The sequence below is a fragment of the Carlito syrichta genome, unplaced genomic scaffold, assembly GCF_000164805.1.
Source record: "Carlito syrichta isolate Samal-C Ts95f unplaced genomic scaffold, Tarsius_syrichta-2.0.1 Scaffold154169, whole genome shotgun sequence".
Taxonomy (NCBI): Eukaryota; Metazoa; Chordata; class Mammalia; order Primates; family Tarsiidae; genus Carlito; species Carlito syrichta.
This window is the reverse complement of record NW_007098265.1, coordinates 15,875-36,001: the sequence shown is the minus strand read 5'-3', so window position 1 is coordinate 36,001 and position 20,127 is coordinate 15,875. Positions and strand designations below refer to the sequence as shown.

General features: G+C 50.7%; 1 protein-coding gene across 11 annotated transcripts in view; it reads right to left on the bottom strand.

Moving 5' to 3' along the window:
* MAPK9 (mitogen-activated protein kinase 9) overlaps window positions 1-19,995 on the bottom strand; it is a 34,102-nt gene extending 14,107 nt beyond the window's left edge. For 4 of the 11 annotated variants that reach the window (XM_008050906.1, XM_021709022.1, XM_008050908.2 and 1 more), the window contains exons 1-6: window positions 15,088-15,325; window positions 8,188-8,317; window positions 7,181-7,239; window positions 5,001-5,139; window positions 2,661-2,826; window positions 1,355-1,426 (exon numbers count right to left, since the gene is read on the bottom strand). In XM_008050906.1, coding sequence (XP_008049097.1) covers window positions 1,355-1,426; window positions 2,661-2,826; window positions 5,001-5,139; window positions 7,181-7,239; window positions 8,188-8,317; window positions 15,088-15,209 — 688 coding nt within the window. In that variant the 5' untranslated portion in view covers window positions 15,210-15,325. Of the gene's footprint in view, window positions 1-1,354; window positions 1,427-1,719; window positions 1,792-2,660; window positions 2,827-5,000; window positions 5,140-7,180; window positions 7,240-8,187; window positions 8,318-14,530; window positions 14,581-15,087; window positions 15,326-19,923 lie in introns of those variants that run through there. The other 7 variants (XM_008050907.1, XM_021709023.1, XM_008050909.2 and 4 more) reach the window with 5 other exon arrangements.
* Window positions 19,996-20,127: the final 132 nt, after the last annotated feature.

Genomic DNA, 20,127 nt, shown 5'->3' with positions numbered 1-20,127 from the left:
AGGCGGGTCTCGAACCCGCGGCCTCAGGCAATCCACTCACCTCAGCCTCCCAAAGGCGCGGGATTACAGGCTGAGCCACCGAGCTTGGCAAGAACACGCTTCTTAATAAAACAAGGAAAGGCACAAAATGAATAAGAATTGAGACAAACTGAACATCAAATAGATAATTCAAAATTATTAATCCTTAGGCTACCTAAACTTTCCCTTTTTTACTTTCAAAATAAGGCCTTCTTTTTTATAGATGGAAACAAGTGAATCCAAGGTCAGCCTATGGAAACTGCTAGAAAATTTACGACAACAAAATGCTGTATTTAACATCACATATTATATAATCTGTGATGTGGGAAATGCAGAGGAAGATAAGTAAGATGAGAGGAATAAGATCTTTTCGTTCCAAGTTTGTGTTGCGAAGAATTTATGTTGTTAAAAATAAATACCCTCATAAGATGACTTTTACAAACAACACAAAATACTGGCCACGGGGCTTGATGTCCTTTAAAAGCAGCCATCCATCTGCCAGAAACAGAGACTACTTCAAGCTTTCCTAACAAAAAACAAAGTCAAAGGCTAATGAAAAACCAATGGTCAGACACAACGAAAAAGGGTGTGAAGAACACGTCGGCGAAAGTTACTCAGGTGAGGGCAGCCGCGCGAGGAAAGGGCAGTGACCGCCTGCTCCTCCTGGGCCGCCTCCCCCAGATGACCTGCTGGCCTCTTTCACTCGACACGCACTGAGACTTCCCCAGCGTGTCACAAAATGCCCGCCACGTGGACTTTTCAGAAAATTTCTGTGAGACAGCAGCACAGTAAGAGACAAGCAAATTTAACATACAGTTCTGTCCAGCGTTTCCATGTTAATCTTTTCACTGAGGCCTTGTATAACGTATGTCAGTTTTTTCTTTGGGGGAAATAATTGCATACCAGTAACTAATGAAACAGTGTGTTAGTTAAATCACACAAGCACGCTAGCCTATTCAATTTAGATGGCATCTTTCCTAGTTAAATTAATGGAGTAAACTACATAAAATGGTATTTTCATTTAAGCATCAGAATACGCTTGTCAAAGAGTAAATAATTTCGTCTATGGGCCCAGCTATTTTTAATAAAGTTAAGAGTTAACTTAATATAACTGGTTTAACATGACTCAAATTTTAACAATTTCGGCACAGGTAGCCAGGTGAAAAAGCGAATGTAAAACTGAACCCCCTGGTTTGTGACAAGACTCAGAAATACAACAAAGCCCCTAAAGCAGAGTCCAGCAGGGAGGCGACGCCATCCGGCGGGTGTCCAGGCAGGTAGTCACTGCCTGCAGCGTTCCAGTAAGTGTGGGGGATGGGGGGTCCGGGAAGGATACGGTCAGTACCTTGGAATATCACACAACCTTTCACCAGCTCGCCCATGATGCAACCCACTGACCAGATATCAACTGAAAATAAAATGAAATGAAAAATTATGAAGTGCCATGAACAAACCAAAGGTGAGGCGGGAACTCCCACAGCGCACCAGCACAGACATGGGGCATCACCGCGGGTGACAAATGCTGCCCTCGACGGCACCCTGCAGCATGCAGCGCTAGGCTGTGCGCCAGAGAGCCCGGAATGGCGGCTTAAAACAAATGAATGGAGAAAAACCAGGACAAGCAGTGCCTGTGCACTTGGCTCACAGGGACCACGTGCCACCCCCAGGCTCGCAGCCGTGCTGGCATTCCGTGAAGGATACAGTCTCTTCCTGGGAACAGGACTTTATGGAGGACCATTTCCGCCAAGATGCACCCGACCGACCAGATGTCCACTACCAAACGCCAGGGGTTAGAAGCCAGCCGGAGTCTGCGTCTCTCCTCCGCCCCCTCCCAGAGACAAATCCAGGGCAGTCGGAGCCAGCGGGTGGGAGACCCTTCTCCACACCTACAGGGCAGCCCGCGGGGCCCAGGTTGCCCTGCCACGGGGCCCACTCCATGTGCCACCCTCCCCTGGGGTGTCTCAGTGCCAGCTGTGGGGAGAAGCCAGTGGGGTCTGGTTTCTCCCCCGCCAGGAGCACCTGGAGTCTCTCCAGGAGGGCACAGGCAGCAAAGCAGCTAGGGCCCAGAGCAAGCTCACTAGGACGACTCAAGCCGTCCGCCTCTTTTTCTTTTTTGGTAGGTAAACGTGATTTAGTTCTTTTCAACAAAGGTGTTAAAAGCTATGTTTCAAAGAGCTCTGACACTGCCAGAATAAGCTAAGCCCTGGAGTTAACAAACACCAATTTTCACCAAAGAGAGCCAGGTATATTATTTCATGTACATCAAGTTCAAAAATCCAGTGAGTAAAGCCAATCTGTGGTGCCGGGGTCAGGCTGCAGCCCGCTCAGCCACTCAGCGGAACTGAGACCAGGAGGGACAAGGGCGGGGAGCGACTGGCGGAGGCGCCATCGAGCTGCCACTTGGGAGATGGATGTGTACTTCTGCATGGGCTACGTTTTGACTAAAAGCTCAAGAGCACTAACTTAAAAGGTGAATTTCGTGAGTGAATGATTTAACCCGAGGGAACCTGGAGCAGACCCCTTCCTGCCCACGGACTGTGGCAACCTGTGGAACACGGTCCTGCAGTCTCCTGCAGCCCAAGGCAGGGCACACCCTGCCGCTGCGCCACCTCCGAGGCCAGCCCCTCCCAGCCTGTGCTCACCGTTCTGTTTGTAGCCCATGCCTAGGATGACTTCGGGGGCCCGGTAGTACCGCGTCACCACGTAGGGTGTCATCATGAAGTTGGTGCACGCCGTGCGGGCCAGGCCGAAGTCCAGGATCTTGAGGGTGCAGTCTGACTTCACAACGATGTTGCTGGGCTTCAAGTCCTAACCGAACCAACACAGCCTGCTGGCCTACACCCGCCCCTGTGAGGCTGTGTGGCTAGGGAGAGCGGGCGACACCAGAGCTGGCCTTGTGTGTGGAGCAGCTCTGGAGAGCAGCTCTCGCACAAGACAAACACTCATCGGCCTCAAGAGCAGACACGCCCCAGGGACCCTCCCGACCTGCCTCTGCTCCACAGCCTCTCACTCCCGCGCCGCTCCTCTCAGGGCCATTCTGTGAAAGGGGCGCACAGCTCGCCCGAGGCCTCAGGACAGGAGGCTGCACCTTCCCACTCACCTCTGGTCCCAGGGAGAAACACGTCAGGCAAACGTTTCCCTTGGGCAACTACCAAGGCCTGGTGCGAACAGCCTGGGGGACTCATCTGAAGGCATGCGCTGAGTAAGACGCGCCTTAAACTACACGAGCGTCCACGTAAGTTTTAGAAGAGAAGTGCAAGGGTAGGCTAGGGGATCTGTACTTTCAACTGGAGCCTTGACCGCGCTTTTTCAAGCAAAGTCACCAACATATTTTAACTGACCACGTGGGGGCAGCAAAGGCTGCATTTTAAGCCACACACTGGCTGGCGACGGGAGGCCGGTGAGCCAGGCCTGGAGGACAAGAGGCACCCTCCGCTCGAGGCGGGGAAGGGCTCTGCCCTCCAGGTCGGGGAGGTGGGCTCTGCCCCGCGGGGCCTGGCCTGTGGCTGAGCACCCAAGCGTCCCTGGCAGCTAACAGGTCTGGCCACGAGGAGGCTCTCCTTCCTGCAGCAGCGGGAGCCACTCTGCTTGCCTCCCTATCTTCCTCCCCACAGAGTTCAGCTCAGAAAATGTGCCTTCTGAGCTAGACTGGACAGGACAGCCTGCCAACAAAATCAGTATAGCATAATTTAGGGAGTGCTGGGAAGAGTTACCTCAATAAACTATGTTATCTCTGCTGCTAGTCTCACTCGACTTTTTAGCTGTTGGAGAAAACTTCTATCATGATGTTCTGCTTACACAGTTGTACAGGTAAAACAATGATACCAGTCCTGGCACGGCCACTCCCACTGTGGACAGGGGGCTGTGCGCACGAGACACAGGCATCTGGCCATGACCCAAGCAAGCGGGTTCCTGGCGGCTGCCTCATCTGCCCCTTGGCCCCTAACCCAAGCCCCCATCTGACTTCCTCACTAAAAACGGGACTCGCGATGCGGCAAAAGTGTCAACAGCTGGATCTGGACATGCGGCGGTTGGGAGCTCTTGTCCTGTCCTTGCATTTTCGTCTAAGTTTTAAGTTGCCTAAAAAGGAAAAGCTAGAAAAACGCACCATGCAACGGGGAGCAGGAGCTGGGCTGCCCACACACCCGTGCCCGGCGGCAGGGGGCCTCCTCGGGTGCCTTCCAGGGCGTCTCTTGAGACACAGCAAATGCCCCTGTTCATGTGGATCTTGAAAGTTGACCACTTTTTAAAGACTAATTCAAGCTGGGCTCGGTGGCTCAGCCTGTAATCCCGTGTCTTTGGGAGGGTGAGGTGAGTGGATTGCCTGAGCCCGTGGGTTCGAGACCTGCCTGGGCAACTTGGCGAGACCTCATCTCTACGATAAATCAAAAAATCAGCTGGGCGCGGTAGTGCGTGCCTGTAATTCCGGCTACTGGGAAGGCTGAGGCAGAAGGATCGCAGGAGCCCAGCATGTTGAGGCTGCGGTGGCCAGGAGCGCCACTGCACTCCAGTCTGGGCGACAGAGTGAGACTCCAACTCAAAAAAAAAAAGATTAATTCAGTTCTCTTGCATGGAAGGAGTGATTACAACCACATGGCTGACCTCATCTCTACAATAAATCAAAAAATCAGCCGGGTGTGGTAGCGCACGCCTGTAGTTCCAGCTACTTGGAAGGCTGAGGCGGAAGGATCGCCAGAGCCCAGCAGGTAGAGGCTGCGGTGGCCAGGAGCGGCCACTGCACTCCAGTCTGGGCGACAGAGTGACTCCAACTCAAAAAAAAAAAAAAAAAAATTTTTTTCTGTTTTTAAGATCTGGGGTACGCTCAGAATTAGGTATCCAAGTGGTCCTCGTACAGGTCAAGTTCAGGTCTCCCTCTGGTCCTCGCTGCATCTGGTTTGAGATTGGGCACCCTGACTGGTGTGATTGCCCCCCGCCCCCTGGCCCTGTGCCTCCGAAACCAGGTCAGCTCCATCACGACTCACCCTGTGGATGATACCGGCCGAATGCAGGTGCTTAATGCCACAGAGCATCTGGTAGAGGAGGTAGGACATCCTCTCATGGTCCAGCTCCATGTGGATAACCTGACACAGGTTGGCGTCCATCAGCTCCATGACCAGGTACCTGAGGAAGAAGGTCGCTCAGATGTGGGAACCATCCAAGGTCCCTCCATGGCTGGCAAGTAATGACCCACCATCTAACCACCGTGCTGGCACAAGAGACAACTTGCTTTCTTTAGACATTTACAAGGCATCTCAAAAAGAGCAAAGGCCTGATGGAACTTCCTAGAAACGTTCTGAAGAACATGAAGCGTCCAACCGCGTGGAAAATAAAACAACTCTGGCACCGTGCTGCACAATCTTGCACTCAAGTCCTGCTTAGCTTCACGCCCCAGCACCCAGCCGGGCTGTTCCAGTCCACCAACCTACAAGCGCACCGGGTGAGGGGGAGTGTGGACCACAGGGAGGCTGAGTTGTGGGGTGTGGGGGTACACGGGAACGCGGCACCTCCTGCTCAACTCTGCTGTGACTCTCAGCCGCTCTAAGAAACACATTTCAAAAAGCGGTCACACAACAATCACAGAGGAAAGTTGACTCCTCCCCCGACAGCTAGCACCCCAGTTTTGGTTCCCTTTGCAAGCAAATCTCCCCAAGCAGTGTCTACACCTGCCACCTCCAGTTCTTAGTCCCCTTGGGTCAGGTCTGTGCCCACCAATCTGCTGACGCTGACCTCACAAGGCCACGACTGCCTCCATGTTGCTGAATCCAGTGGCCAGTCCTGCAACTCAGGCTAGCCCTGCCCCAAACTCCCGCCATGGAGCCCTGCGGTGTCCTCAGCCCTGTCTCTAACACACACACCTCCTCGGCGATCTCATCACCTCCTGACTCCTGCCTTTGGCCGGCCCGGCCCTCCTGCACGCTAGGCTCACTCCCCTGCCTCGTCCCAGTGCGCCTGGACGTCCCGAGGACGTCTCGGCGTTCACCCCGGAACTGACGCCTGACCCGGCCCGCTCCGCACCCCGTCCTGCGTCTTGGCTAAGAGCAACTTCACCCACCGTGCCTGGCCAAGCCCAGGCGTCATCCCGACTCCGCCCACACCACACAACCACCTGTCGGCAAGTACAGCGAGGCGACCTCTGAGGCCGTGTTGGCTTCTGCCTCTTTCCTTTCCTCGCCATGACCCTTGGGGGCCACACGGAGCCTCCGAGTCCCTCCTGGAGCCGCTGTGACAGCGGTGGTGGTGCTCTGCGCCCGCCCCCAGCAGAGGGCCATGCACTGAGGAGCTAGACGCACTCTTCCAGTGCGGGGCAGGTGCTTCCACTTCCTCTCTGTGGGGAGCCCTACCGTGTCACCTGCAAAGAGCCAAGGACATCTGCCCAGCAGCCCAGTGTCACTCTCAGCCTGCTCCCCACAGCCCTGCTCCCGCCACTGGAGCCACATGGCGCTGGCTGGTCCGGGACACGCCAGGCAGGTGCCCACTGCTGGCCCGGGCGCGTCTGGCCCTCCATCTCTGTCTCTTCGCTCCCAAGGATCTGCAGGACCACGTCTTACCGCCTCGAGGCTCTCTGCAACCATCACCAGCTCACAGTCTTTCCCAAGCACCCCATTTCAAGCCGCAGCCTGACTTCCAGCCCGCAGCCCCTCGGAGCACTTCCGAGCCCTGGTCCAGCCCAGACACATGTCCAGCACACAGTGGGCAGTTGAGTATCTGCTGGCTGACTGAGCACGCCAAAACACTTAGGACGGAGTTGGCATTGTGCCTCAATGGGGTAAATTAACATTGTGTCTCACTGTTAGTCAGCAAGAGAATTCTCTTTAAGGTTCTGGAAACACAGAATACTTAATGACTTCATCATTCCAAATCAACTTTGAGCACCTGGCTATCAGAGACTGCGGAGAAACATTTTACAGTTCAGTAAACAGGGCAGTTGACGTCAGGGGTTGCTCTGTGCTCTGAAGAAGGCTTTTCAGTCATCTTTACCGTTCTGAACGTGATAACCCTCCAGGCACAAACACGAAATACTGACAACAATTTTTCTCAATATTCCTCTTCCACAGAGAACAGTGTCTACAATAGCATTAAACAGGACTGCCATCCACATCTTCTAAGTATAAAAAGCAGTTGCTTTCCATCTAGGGTGTTACTAAATAAAAATGATACTCACACATCTTGAAATTCTTCTAGAGTCTTTTGAGGTGTAAACACATTTAATAAACTAATTATCTGAAAAGAGAAAATGAATTATACCTCAGTATGTGTAAGAATGCTCACCAGAGTGCTACCACTACTGATCTGTGGGTGTGCGACCCAGGAATTTTTACTTTCTTTTTCATGCTGTCTGAATTTTAAAAATTAATACTCGTACTTTATCTGTAATCTGAAATATTTTTAAACAAATAAGTAAAATAAAGCTCACACTGGAGAAATAAAAACCAACCCAACCAAAGACTCAAAAGAACAAAAGGCATCTTACTTTCATACTAAATGTCCCTACACCTGAGAGAGCCAGCATAAATGTTAAGAGGAGCCACACAGACTTTAGTGCAGTCTTAACTATTAACCCTAACCCTCCAAAAAAGGGGGGTCATACGAGTTGGTCCCCAAAGCTCCTTCCAGATCTAATGCTCACGACAGTAACACGGTAAGGCTGTCAGCACGCTCAGCAACCAGCCGGACACACCACACGCCCAGTGAGCACAGCCTCTGGTTCCAGAGACACGATGCCCGCGGAGATGCCCCAAACAGCTATCCTGCATTAACATCGTCGAATCACGTGCATTTAAAACTGAAATGTCACACACGAGGTAAAAAGCTACGTATTGAACAATGTATTAAAAAAAAAAAACTTAGTTATTGCTCAGCTTGTTGGGTCAACACGGTTCCTGCTTTATAGAAACAGAAACAGTAGAACCAAACAGAGCTCCAGGACTGACTGACATTCCTGAGCTGAGGGACCCGAACTCCTGTGGACTGTGAGGCCTCCAGAAGTTCAATTTCCGCAATAGTAACTCTAACTCAGAAGAGTATCATCAATCACCTTAGCAGAAGTTTGTATCACTAGTTTAGCCTAGGTCTGAACTCAGTGTATTTCAAAAGACAACCCCCCCCCCCCCCAAGGTGATCACAGCACTGGTAACATTCAAGCACACAGAAAAAACATCCAGGACTTACATTCTTATGATTGACACACTTTAACAGGACGAGCTCACGGTAAGCTCTCTTCGCATGAGTCTGGTTCTGAAAAGGACGACTGAGTTTCTTGACCGCAACGTTTATCCCAAGAACTGTATCGAACGCAGCACTACGATGAGGAAACACAACACACAGTCTGTTAGGATGATTTTGGAAAATGGAGCCTCGCAGAACGCACACTCAAGGCGTTGTCTTGCAACGAGCAGCAAGGGAGGTCCACTTCGTCTGTATCTGAGGCACTGGGACGTGTGGAGAGCCAAGCATGCTGGCTGAGGACCCTGTAGAGGCAGGGACCTGCCAGCGGCTGAGACCTTCACATCCCGAGTTCTCCCGAGGGCGCTCGAGAGGACTACTTCAGAACCCAGCCACTTAGCACAGAGCACGTAAGACCAGTCAGGAAATGAAGTCCTCAGGGTGGGCGTCGTCCAGAAGTTAATAGGGCGAATAAAGTTATTGCCATCATAGCTTGAAATGCAAGTCTATTTTGGAGTCTCACAGCAGAGGAAATAGCTAAGCTTGTGGAAGAATATCATACATCTAAATTTTAAGTGACTGTGTTTCTTTCCCAGACAGATATAAAAAGATAACGGAAGCCAAAATCTTGGCTCACGGTAAATCCCTGATTCAAAATCTCTATCATAAGCAACTGCTATATATAAAACTCTAAAATTCCTCCCCTCCTATTATAGCAAGATCAAAATTGGAAGCTGTTTCCAGCATCACAAGTTCCCTGTTGAAATTTAGTGTTCATTTTTCTCCAGAAAACAGACACAGAAAATTAAGAGCCTGACTGCACGCTTTCGGTTTTTCCACGAGCACTAAATGGTACCCTTGCATGTTTCCTTTGCCTACTCCTCAGGAGGTAACAGCCCAAGGCCATCTGAGAATCTGAGCACAGTTTAGAATACTGTTTCCAGGTATCCTAGCAAGATCGTAACCTTGTTTTACACATATTCTCTTCCATTAGTCATGGTTTTTACCAAACAGCTCCAACTTAATTCAATGTTTTTAAGCTGAAGGCTGTCGCTAAAGCATTTGGTTGAGAATTATCAGATGCTTTGTAGTTTACTTTTAATTCACTTCATACTGCGTGCACGTGCATACGCATATGTAAACCCAGACGTGCTGTTCACATGAAGGTTAGTCTACTTGTGGAACCAACCATTAATAGGTACACATGTCCACATGTGTATTTGTAATTGCGTATTTCTCAGACTTGAGAATTTGAAAATAGACACAGCCTTCCGGTCTCAAAAGTTTTTGTCCAAAATTTCAGTTTAGAGGAATAAGTTCAGAGATTTCAGCAGACTGACTATAGTTAATCACAATGAATTACGTGAGGAAATGCACCTGTTGGTGAGCTCGAGGTAGCCATTCCACGACACAAACATATTTACAACATGCTGTACTTGATAGGCATGCACAATTTTTATTTGCCAATTAAAAAAAAGTTTTTGTCCAACGGGAGTGAACCGGACCAACATGGAGCATCTGAGGGGCACGTGCTTCCTGCTCCTGCTTCCAGCCCCAGGAGCCACCCCTTCAGTTATTCCTGTTTCGGTTCTTGCGATCAATTCTTAACTGCAAATAATCTATTTCTATCACTGTCTCTTCTCTCACCGACTTGAGAAACACCCTGCTTCCGCCCCATTATGAAAACCGAGCAGCTGGTCGCTTCCAGCGTCGCCAGCATGCCCAGGGCTGCTCTCCTCGGCCAGGTTTGCGCTTGGCGACCTCTGCGACTTCAGATGACGGCTCACCAGCCTCACCAGGAAGGTCGACCCCTATGTGCATGGTGAGACATTACGCCCTCCCCCATCCCTCTTCCTTTTCCTCCAACTTGAGTTTAAAGGCCTGGTGACACATTTCTCCTACATGCATAACTAGGTTTGCTGTGCTTCTTTAGAATGTGTCTGGAAGTGGATGAAGTGCCTGGAAGGATGTGTCTGGGAGAGTGTGTGCACACGTAAACATCACGACACTTCACTTCCTGAGGCTACACGGCCCCCGCTGCCTCTCGTGAGACGAGGGGCTGTTCCCAGCATTGTGGGCCTGTGGTGCCTCCTGTCACGCCCCGTCAGTGCTCAAGCACCGTGGCTGTTCACTCAGACCATGACTTTTTCTAGCTCTTTCCCGTTTTCCATAAGCGTTTTTTCTTGTTAAGGAAAAAATACCTGTTTAGCCTTCTAGCTTCGTACACCATCTTCTATCTGGATCTACCGCACTTACATAAGTAAGCTGAGCGAGGTGAGGTCTGGGCTTCTAGCAAGCCCTCTCCCCAGCAGTGGACGCGGTGTCTATGGGTGGCTCTGTGCCCCTTGTCCCCCTCCCTCCCCTCACCGGCAGTGCCCAGTGTCCCTCGTTGGTGCCTGTGTGTCTCCTGCCCGTGTTCAGGGCCACTTCTGACTGGGAATGTGCCAGTTCATGTAGAATGGCCGTCTCCGGTTGCGTCTGCGCGGCAGCCAAGGACTTGACTCCTTCACGGCTGCCCCCTGCTGCCTCTGCGCCATGCAGTCCCGGGGTGTCTTTCTGGTTGGAGCATATCCTCAAGGAACCTCCTCGGGGAAGCGTGTGGGAGATGAATGACCCACTCTGCCTCACCCCTCGCTGACAGTTTGTCTTCTAAGTTCGGAATCAACTTTCTCTTCGCACTCGGAAGGCACTGCCACCAACTACCACACTGAGTGTGGCTGGTGATAGGGTCTGCACCCACGCCATGTTCACTCCTCTGCTTCTTTGTTTCTTTTTTGTTCCCAGCTCAGTGATTTATCAGTCCTGTTCTGTCAGGATACCAAAAGTCCCTCTCACACCCACGTGGTTACCATCCCTCCTGTCTACCAAAGACAGGTGGACATACTTCTGAAGTGTACAACAATCGCTTTCTTGCTTTTACCAGCTGGACATGGACCCTCAAGTCCCCACAGTTTATTTTTGCCTGTTTTTGGAATCTTGTACTTTTGAGATTCATCCATTGCTGTTGTATGTAGCTATAATTCACTGGGTCACTGCTGCAATATTACTTTGCATGACTCTATCACAAACATTGACAGGTCTTTCGTTTGCTTTCAGTTTCCAAGCAATTCCAAAAAACACTGCCATCTCCATTCTTGCCCACAGCCCTGATTCTGTCCCCTACACGTTTCTGAGGAGTAGATGGCTGAGAGTGGGGATGCACCTGTTGTATTTAGCAGACAAGGCCAAACTCTTTGACAAAGTGGTTCCACTAGCTTACCGGCCCACTGCAGGGCTTGAGGGGTCTCATCTGAGAGCTGCTGTGAGCTGTCCCACGCTCCCAAGGCTCGGTGTCACCAGCATCTTAATTTCCATCTACAGATACTCACTGTGGTTTTAACTGGCATTTCCCTGATGAAAAATGACATTTAGCACTTTTTCCTATGTTCATTGGTTATCCTCTTGTGACAATCTGTTAACTACCTATCTTTATCTTATTGATGGGGGTTCTTTATATATTCTGAATAACAGAATTTTGTCAGTCATACACAGTATATAACTTAGTTGACATTCAAAATCATAAATGCTTCAAAATCATAAACATTTTAAAATGTATTTTTAATAGTTTTTTACTAGCATTTTTAAATGAACATAAACATAGAAACAAACAAATCAAAGGCAACTGTGCCAGTCACGGACAACCTGTACCCTGGTTTCACTGCACACCTGCCTTCAGAAAGCTCTAATTTAAGTAGAAGATTAACTAGCTAAATACACCATACATGGCTGCTACTATGTCACTTTATTTCTCAAAAATGTAAAAACACACATCCCCTATATCAGTTTCTTATTGCTGTTGTAACACATTACCCCACATTTCCCGGTTTAAAACAATACAGATCTATCATCTTACAGTTCTGGAGGTCAGAAGGCTGTCACAGGCCCCATGGGCCGCAAGGTATTGGCAGGGCTGGCTCCTAGAGGCTCTAGGGAAGACCTGCTTCTTGCCTTTTCTAGCCGAGGAGGCGCCCAAGTTCCTGGGCTGCAGCCCCCGTCACTCCAAACTGCTCTGCCGCCCGCCCGTCTGACTCCCTTCTACAGGGACGGCCTGGCTCGCCCTAGACAACGCTCTCGCCTCAGGACCACTGATCGAATGGCATCTGCAGCGTTCCTTCTGCCACATAAAGTAACACACGCACAGGGTCAGGGATGTGGGCCATTGCTCTGCTTGCCATACCCCAAGGACCACTGACAGCTTAGTTCAAGACACAATGGCAGAGAAGGAAGCTTTATAGCACCAAATCCATTAACTGTATAATGGAAATGCTGGTATAAGGAACATGATTTTTAAAAAGTCCTACTTCTGTTGTCCAAGTATTCACTAATCTATTGTTGAGTTTATTTTTGGAAAAGCTTTTTTGGGATAAAAATGGGCCTAACCAGATATTTCCCAATCGTACTTGGTGCCTCACAGCCTGGTGAAGAACAGACACAAAAGAGAAAGGGGGAAAGGGAAGCTAAAAGCACGCAGAAAGGGTCTGCTTTCTCGATCAGAACGTAAGACCAGCCAAGGGCGGTGGCTCACGCCTACAATCCCAGCACTTTGGGAGCACCAGTTTGAGTCCAGCCTGGGCAACTTGGTGAGACCTCATCTCTACAGTAAATAAAAAAAATCGCCAGGCATGATGGCGCATGCCTGTAGTTCCAGCTGCTTGGAAGGCTGAAGCGGAAAGATCGCCTGAGCCCAGCAGGTTGAGGCTGTGGTGGCCGTGAGCGTGCCCCTGCACTCCAGCCTGGGCAATGGAGTAAGACTCCAATTAAAAAAAAAAAAACAGAAGAATACCATAAAACTGAATATCTACTATGGCTATAAAAATTAAAACCTAAGAACAGTTGTCTACAGAGACAAATACAATTAACTGAGAATTTTCAAATAGGTATTTGATGAATAGTTGCTATTCGTAATTCATTCACATTCCTTATTGCTAAGATTCTAAACAGGGGTTAGGTCAGAGTCCTGATTGTATCAAAAAGTGTCAGGTTCTCAGTCACCAGCAAGGTTTTCGTTGGCTCCAGCAACAGGTCCTGAGGCCACCAGTTGTTTCTGGCCCCAGATCTGCCACAAACACCCTGTGAGGTGGGAGAAGCCACGGAGCCTCCCAGCCCATCCTCTGCTGTGGACACAGTGACTGTGAGAGTCACTACAGGTCCTTATGGTCAGACACCATGTCCTGCTGTATTGTCATGAACCCTCAGCAACCAGCGTGGGGCAGGCCAGCCTGGCAAATGGAGCACTTTTTTTTTTTTTTTTGAGTCGGAGTCTTATTCTGTTGCCCAGACTGGAGTGCAGTGGCCACTCCCAGCCACTGCAGCCTCAACCCGCTGGGCTCCGGCGATCCTTCTGCCTCAGCCTCCCAAGTAGCTGGAACTACAGGCACGCGCTACCATGCCCAGCTAATTTTTGATTTATTGTAGAGATGAGGTCTCACCAAGTTGCCCGGGTGGGTCTTGAACCCGCAGGCTCAGGCCATCCACTTGCCTCGGCCTTCCAAAGCGCTGGGCTTACAGGCTGAGCCATCGAGCCCGGCCAGACGGAGCACGTTTAACCGGCTACCAGCCTTCAGCCACCATAGCTCCCCGAGAGCCCGGTATCTCCTGCTTCGAGCTCTCTCCCTTCGTTCTTCTCCTTCTCTCGTGCCTCGAGTTATCTGTGCCACGTTATCACCCAATTCCAAATAAGAGACGGATTATGAATCAGAAGAATATTCTGCTGTTTACAACATTCTGCTACCATCGAAGCTTCCTAATCGGAGTCATCCACCAGCTTGACCTTCTCTTGCCCACTGGACCTGGGCGCCAATAGGCAGCCAAGGTGTCAGCACTAAGATTATTACCACGGAGATGGAGCTGGGAATTCCTCCCAAATGGCCCCACCTCCCGTGCGGTTTCTCTCAGAGACCCTGGGCTGCCACCTCCTCTTGGCTTCCAGGGCCCTCAGCCTAAAGAAAGTAATGGACTTCCCTGACCACACGTTTCTGCAACAGAAGACCAGTTAAAACCTCCGATGAAGATCCTCCAAGCTCAGCGTCTCTGCAGAAAAGCTGACACTCCCCTCCAGAGCACCCGAGAGAGCTCTTTTTAGTCTCGAATCTCCCTCCTCCTAGCAGTAAACATTAGGTTTTTGGCTCCATCACCATTTCCTTTAGGTGTAGAGATAATCTTGCTTTCATTGACCAAAAATCAAAGAAGACACGTTCTTCCCAGAAAAATAAGGGATAAAAGTTTGGGAAGTGCTGACAAGCATCGTCTGGAAAACAAGTGAAGCGTTACCTGGAGCCGGCCAGGGCACTGCGACGGCGGACTGTCTTACCATGCAAGAGACTAGGGTTCAGGGTCAGACCAACGGTTCTGACATCGTGGGCTGGACACAGCTGGAGGGAGGCACCTGGGCAGAGACGACAGCCCAAGCCCCACAGGGCTTCCCTTCCCGGTTAGTCCATGGAGTGACAATGACACGGCCTGGCCTCTACCTGCCAGTGAACAGCACGGCGCTGCGAGGAAGGGCCTGGAAATGAACAGGGGTGATGGGGGGAGGGAGAGGTGGCCGTGATGGAGCAATGAGTAAAGCCAAAATCCCCGCCACAACGCATGACATGCCTATCACTCGCTATCACGATGGCAGGGGACATGAAAAAAAAATGAAACAAAGATTGCTGCCTATTTCACGCGCGCAGCATTCTGAGAATGTGAGTTTGTATGCTACAGCCTGACTACACATAACTAAAGCAAGCAGTAGACTCAGCTTAGCTCATAAACCTGTGACAAAGAGTATGTCTCACCACCAGTGTTTCTAAGTTCTGACAGCTTCATTTTACCTTTTACTCTTGCAAAAGTTCGAGTCCCACCACGAATACAGACCGTGCTTACCAAACAATCCCTTGGGCCCCAGAGCCGATGGGTTTCAGTTGCTGGTAGCGTTTCAGGACGGTGAAGGTGGAGTCTGCCACTTGCACGCTGTAGAACTGACTGTCACATTTACTGTCGCTCATGGTGTAGTGCCACGGGATGTTCCGGAGAGCCGGTCAGTTGTCAGATACCTTCAGACAAAAGCAGGGCAAACGGCGGGCTTGCTGAAACTACACGCATACAGATCACTCAGCAGAGCTCCAAATTCACGGGTACGACAACGCGGCTGTCAGTTGATACACTTGGGCTGACCAAGTTCTAAACTTAAAAAAGGCACACAAAATGCAGAGACACATCAGTGGTGCAAGACGGGTATGGAAGGAAGGGGCTCTGAGGCCTGGCGAGACCCCCTTGTGAGGGAGTGGACTAGAAATAGCCGCCTGAGGAGAGAGGAATACATACACTACTGTGAGCCAGGGGATAACGCGTCACTAAGCTGGCCACACCAGCCTGCTTCCCAGGCAGCAGCTCATGCCTCAACCAGAGACCAGCATATGTCAGAAGAAAAGCGGACATCCCAGGCCTGCTAAGTCCACAGATGCAGAGACGGGCATGAGTCAGAACAGTCATTTCTGGAACTCTAGAAGAAAAGCAAACATGCCAGCCTCACTAGGTCCACAGATTCAGGCTAAGGCGAGGAACCAAAAAGCAAGATTCCTATGCCACCGTGGCAGGCGGTGGCAGACCTGGCGGCACTGGTGTGCCGGGTGTGCCACGGGCATGCTCCTGCCCAGGAGGGGTCCAGAGCTGGCCTGCAGCCCCGAGGCCCATCTCCCTGGGTGTCAGTGTGGATGTCCTTGTACAGAGAACGCTGGGCCACAGTCGTCTGTCCACACTAGCACGTCTGTTCACCCCGCCTGTGTACAGACCAGCCGCCCAGGACGCAGCCCTGCTGTGAGTGGGCAGAGGCTGAGGCCCTGTCTGACCCTCATGTATGCTTGGCTCATCTGAGGACACTCATGCGAAAGGTATAAGCTAGTCACTCTGGCCTTTTAAAGTCTAAAGCCAACAACAGAATCACACAGACGAGCATTCTGCACCATTTAAAAAGACAGAATTAAGATGTTATTCTACAGGTCCATGAAATTTCTTTTTGTTCTGTCATCTAGGATTGAACATCTCCCAGTGAGTCTGTTGTAATGATTTGCATTTCAGCACAACAATGTCCAGAATCTCCCTTGAACACAAACATGAGCAGATGAATTACAAGTCTACACAGAGGACTGGGGTGAAATAAGCAGCTCCAGAAGGGTGAGGAAGCCTGGGATACAGGACAGTAGCGTGCACATCACACGTGCTCACCACAATCCAATCTATGTGAACACACATGCATTTCACAATCCAATGTACATGAACACATGCAAGCATGTTATGAGTCCATCTACGTGAATGCACACACATGCACATTACAATCCCATCTACATGAAGACACACACGTCCACATCACAGTCCAATCTATGTGAATGCACATGTGTGCACATTGCAGTCCCATCTACAGAAACACACATGCACATGTCACAATTCAACCTATGAGAAGACACACATGTGCACATCACAATCCAATCTACGTAAACAAATACATGTGCATATGAGGACATATGCGTGAACACTGTGCCAGCAAGCACATGCATGTTCACAGCCTCTTCACATGCAATAACTCAGAACTAGAAGTGACCCACATGTCCTTCAAAGGGGGGTGGTTAGACAGACTGCTGTACAGCCATGCCACGGGATACCACTCAGTCACGAAAGGACCAAACTATGGACACACACAATAGCTTGGGCGGATCTCAGGGAGTCACGCCGAGTGAAAAAAGCCAATCTCAAAAGGTCGCGATGTTTAAGTCCACCCCTACAACGGTCCTGAAATGACAAAGTCACCGAGATGTCTACCAGATCAGCAGCTGCCAGGGGTCGTGGGGGGGGGGGGGGGGGCACAGCCACGAGGGGGCAGAGCAAGATCTCCGAGATGATGAAACCGCGCTGGGTCTTGAAGGGGCCGTGGTTACACGATCTCCATGCATGATGAAAGTGACAGTGAACTGCGCACACCTTGGACCATCACCAGTCTCCTGGTATACACACTGAACTACAGTCATGTAAACATAAGCCACTGGGGACAAGGTCTCTGTACTCTTTGCAAGTTCTTGTAAACCTGTGATCATTTCAAAGTGAGGAAACAGAAGTGATTTGCTGAAGATGCGCCGTGACTGTCCCATCCTGTCTGAGTTCCTCCACTGGCAACCGGCTGCCTGGGACATGGCTCGGTCCCCCTCTGCCCAGCACAGGGCCCAGGCCTCAGCCACTCTGGCACTGGACCACCAGGAGCGGCACACGCCTCAGGCTTCTGCCAGGCTGCTCCATCTGCTTGAAGCGACCTCCCTCTCCCTTCTGCCTCCTGGTCAGCCTTCACTCGCCTTCAGACTCCAGCGCGAGCACCCACTGCTGCAGTTTCCTGTCCGGCCCTTCCCGGCAAACCCTGGGACATGTGCTCCCTTCCTGCGTGCCGCTCTGTATCCATCCCATATTGTGCTGCAAGACTACCTCCACCGCCCGAGTGGCTTAGGGGCTGCAAGTGTGTGGCTTATTCCTCAGTCTCCTGCCACCTACATGGGGTGTTTAGGGAATGTCTGCAAAACCATGAGGGCAAACACCCAGGGCAGGGTGGTGTAAATCAGCAGGTAGGACCAGGGCTCTGCAGACTTCCATGGTCTGCCCTTGGGCAGGCAAGTTCGCCCACCTGTGAGATGGTAGGCAAAGAACCTCAGAGTGCCTCCTGACAGATGCGCAGCCTGCCTGGGAGGCACCCTGATGCAAGAATGTACCCTAAACCTGATCAAGTCTTGCCCGGCTCCACCTACTAATGTCCAGGCAATAGAAAGACACAGCACATGGCACTGCAGACATGCGGTCAAGTACCAACCGCAGAGAGCTACAGAATAGCCCCACTGCTTCAGCAAATACAGTACACGGAGGCAAAAGGAGACACACAGAGGGAAGTCCGTGGACAAAAAGAAACACAACAGACATCCCAGCCAATCGCAGAGCGTGGAGCTTATCTGGATCTGCCCCAACTGTTATAGAAACTGAAATCCATGGGGCAGCTGGAAGTCTGAATACTGATTGGTTATTTGGCGACATTAAGGAATTACTGCTTCTTCAAGTTTAAAAGCGTCCTTATCTTTCAGAGACATAGATTGAAAAATCTGTGGATGGCATGACATGACAGGACTGGGTGAGTGTGTCAGCGGGTGACACCAGAAACGAGAACATGGCCAGCCAGGAGTGGACATGCACCAAAGCCAGACAGAAGTCCCCATGAGAAACAGTTCAAAGACTGACACTGAAACTAGCTCACAAATCAATTATGAATTAAGAACTAATTATTCTGAAGGAAAATAACGTAAAGACAGCACCTTTCTAACTAAGCATGATGTTTATACCATACATAGTTAGACCAAAAGTAGCTGCCCTACTGCCAAATCAACAGTCTTAAAAAGAAACAAATCTAGTACTTTTCATCTCACGCATCACGAAAACAACTAGTTTACTCACTATTAATCAGTTTTTCTGGCACTTATCTTTATCCAAAAAATTAAGATTTTGTTTTACATAGACAAATTCAAATATACCCACTAACATTTATTTAAGAGACCGAATAAACAGATTTTAACCTGTCAACAAATTCTTTTAAAGTTCTGGCACCCTGAAGATTAAATTCCCAGGCAAATAAAAGCTGTCCAGAGAAGACTATGTCAAAATAGAATTACTTTTAACCTCACAGGATGCTTTTGAAGGAAAAAAAAAGATTCTGTGGAGGAAAACATTAAACTGATTAGATGCTGTTCCTCCAAAACAAATCAAAAGCCAAAAGAGGACACCCGTGCTGAGGCACCCAGGAAGGGGTGCTCACCTGGAGGGAGGACCTGGGTTTGAATTCCACTTACCGGCTGCTTGCACTGAAACAGGCTACGGAGTTTCTGCAAGCCTCCGCCTCCACAGGGCTCCGGGGCAGTCAGACGAGCACCTGGCTGGCACCTGGGCACGGGCTGGCTCCCTGGCCTCAGGCTGCCTTTCCTGGAGCCCCTACCTCCTACACAGCCCATCCTGAGGATGACCACCCCGCAGCCAGGCTCAGGGAGGTCTATTTGGTTGGGCTCGCGTTTTAAAAAATGTTAATTAGCCATGGCCAACATTGAAAAACCAGAGCAAATGTGGAGCTCTGCCTCCTTTTAGAAAATTGCTGGGTGAGGTTTGGGTCTCCAGGGTCCTGGCCACTCCACGCCCCGACACCCAACTCCAGATGGGGCTCCGGCCCACCCCTGTCCCTCTTCTGTGCCTCCCGCCGCCCTCAAGGCCCACCGGCACCACCTGTCACCTCCTCTGCATGACCAGGTTACACTGTCCTGGAACTGTCTGGGTGTCTGCCTGCCCTACTGGGCCCCTGGGCTCTTGGCGAAAGGGACCCTGTTGCCGTCTCCTTTGTGTCCCTAGCGTCCCAGAAAGCGTGCCCAGATGGTGCAGAAGTCAGTAAGTGCCTCCCCAATGTGTGGAAGGAAGCTAGTGCTAAGCTATTACAAAAATGTAAGCTTTTATGTCACAGCTTGTCCTGACAGCTGCCAAACAAAGGGGTCAAGGACACTAACACGTTTCGTAAGATGGAACAGGCTTCCATCTGCTCAGTTTTGCAAGTTAGTCGGAAGTCACAGCGTGTGCCAATGAAGCAGACAAGAGGCAGGCCGGGTCACGCCCGAGCTCATTCATTCCTTCACTGCGCCCACAGCGCTGAATACTTACTGTGCGCTTTCTAAGCACTGGGCACTGAGCCGTGGACGCAGCTCAGACCGCTACCTGTCCGCCTGAAGTTGCGTCCTGGCCTGGCAGACAGAACAGACAGAACGGTTTCAAGCCAGAGTGAGTGTCGGGAAGGAAACGGAGGCCAACGCCGCAGTCGCCGCCCGGGGGGAGAGGGAGGCCGCGGACCGCCCGGCAGAAACGAGC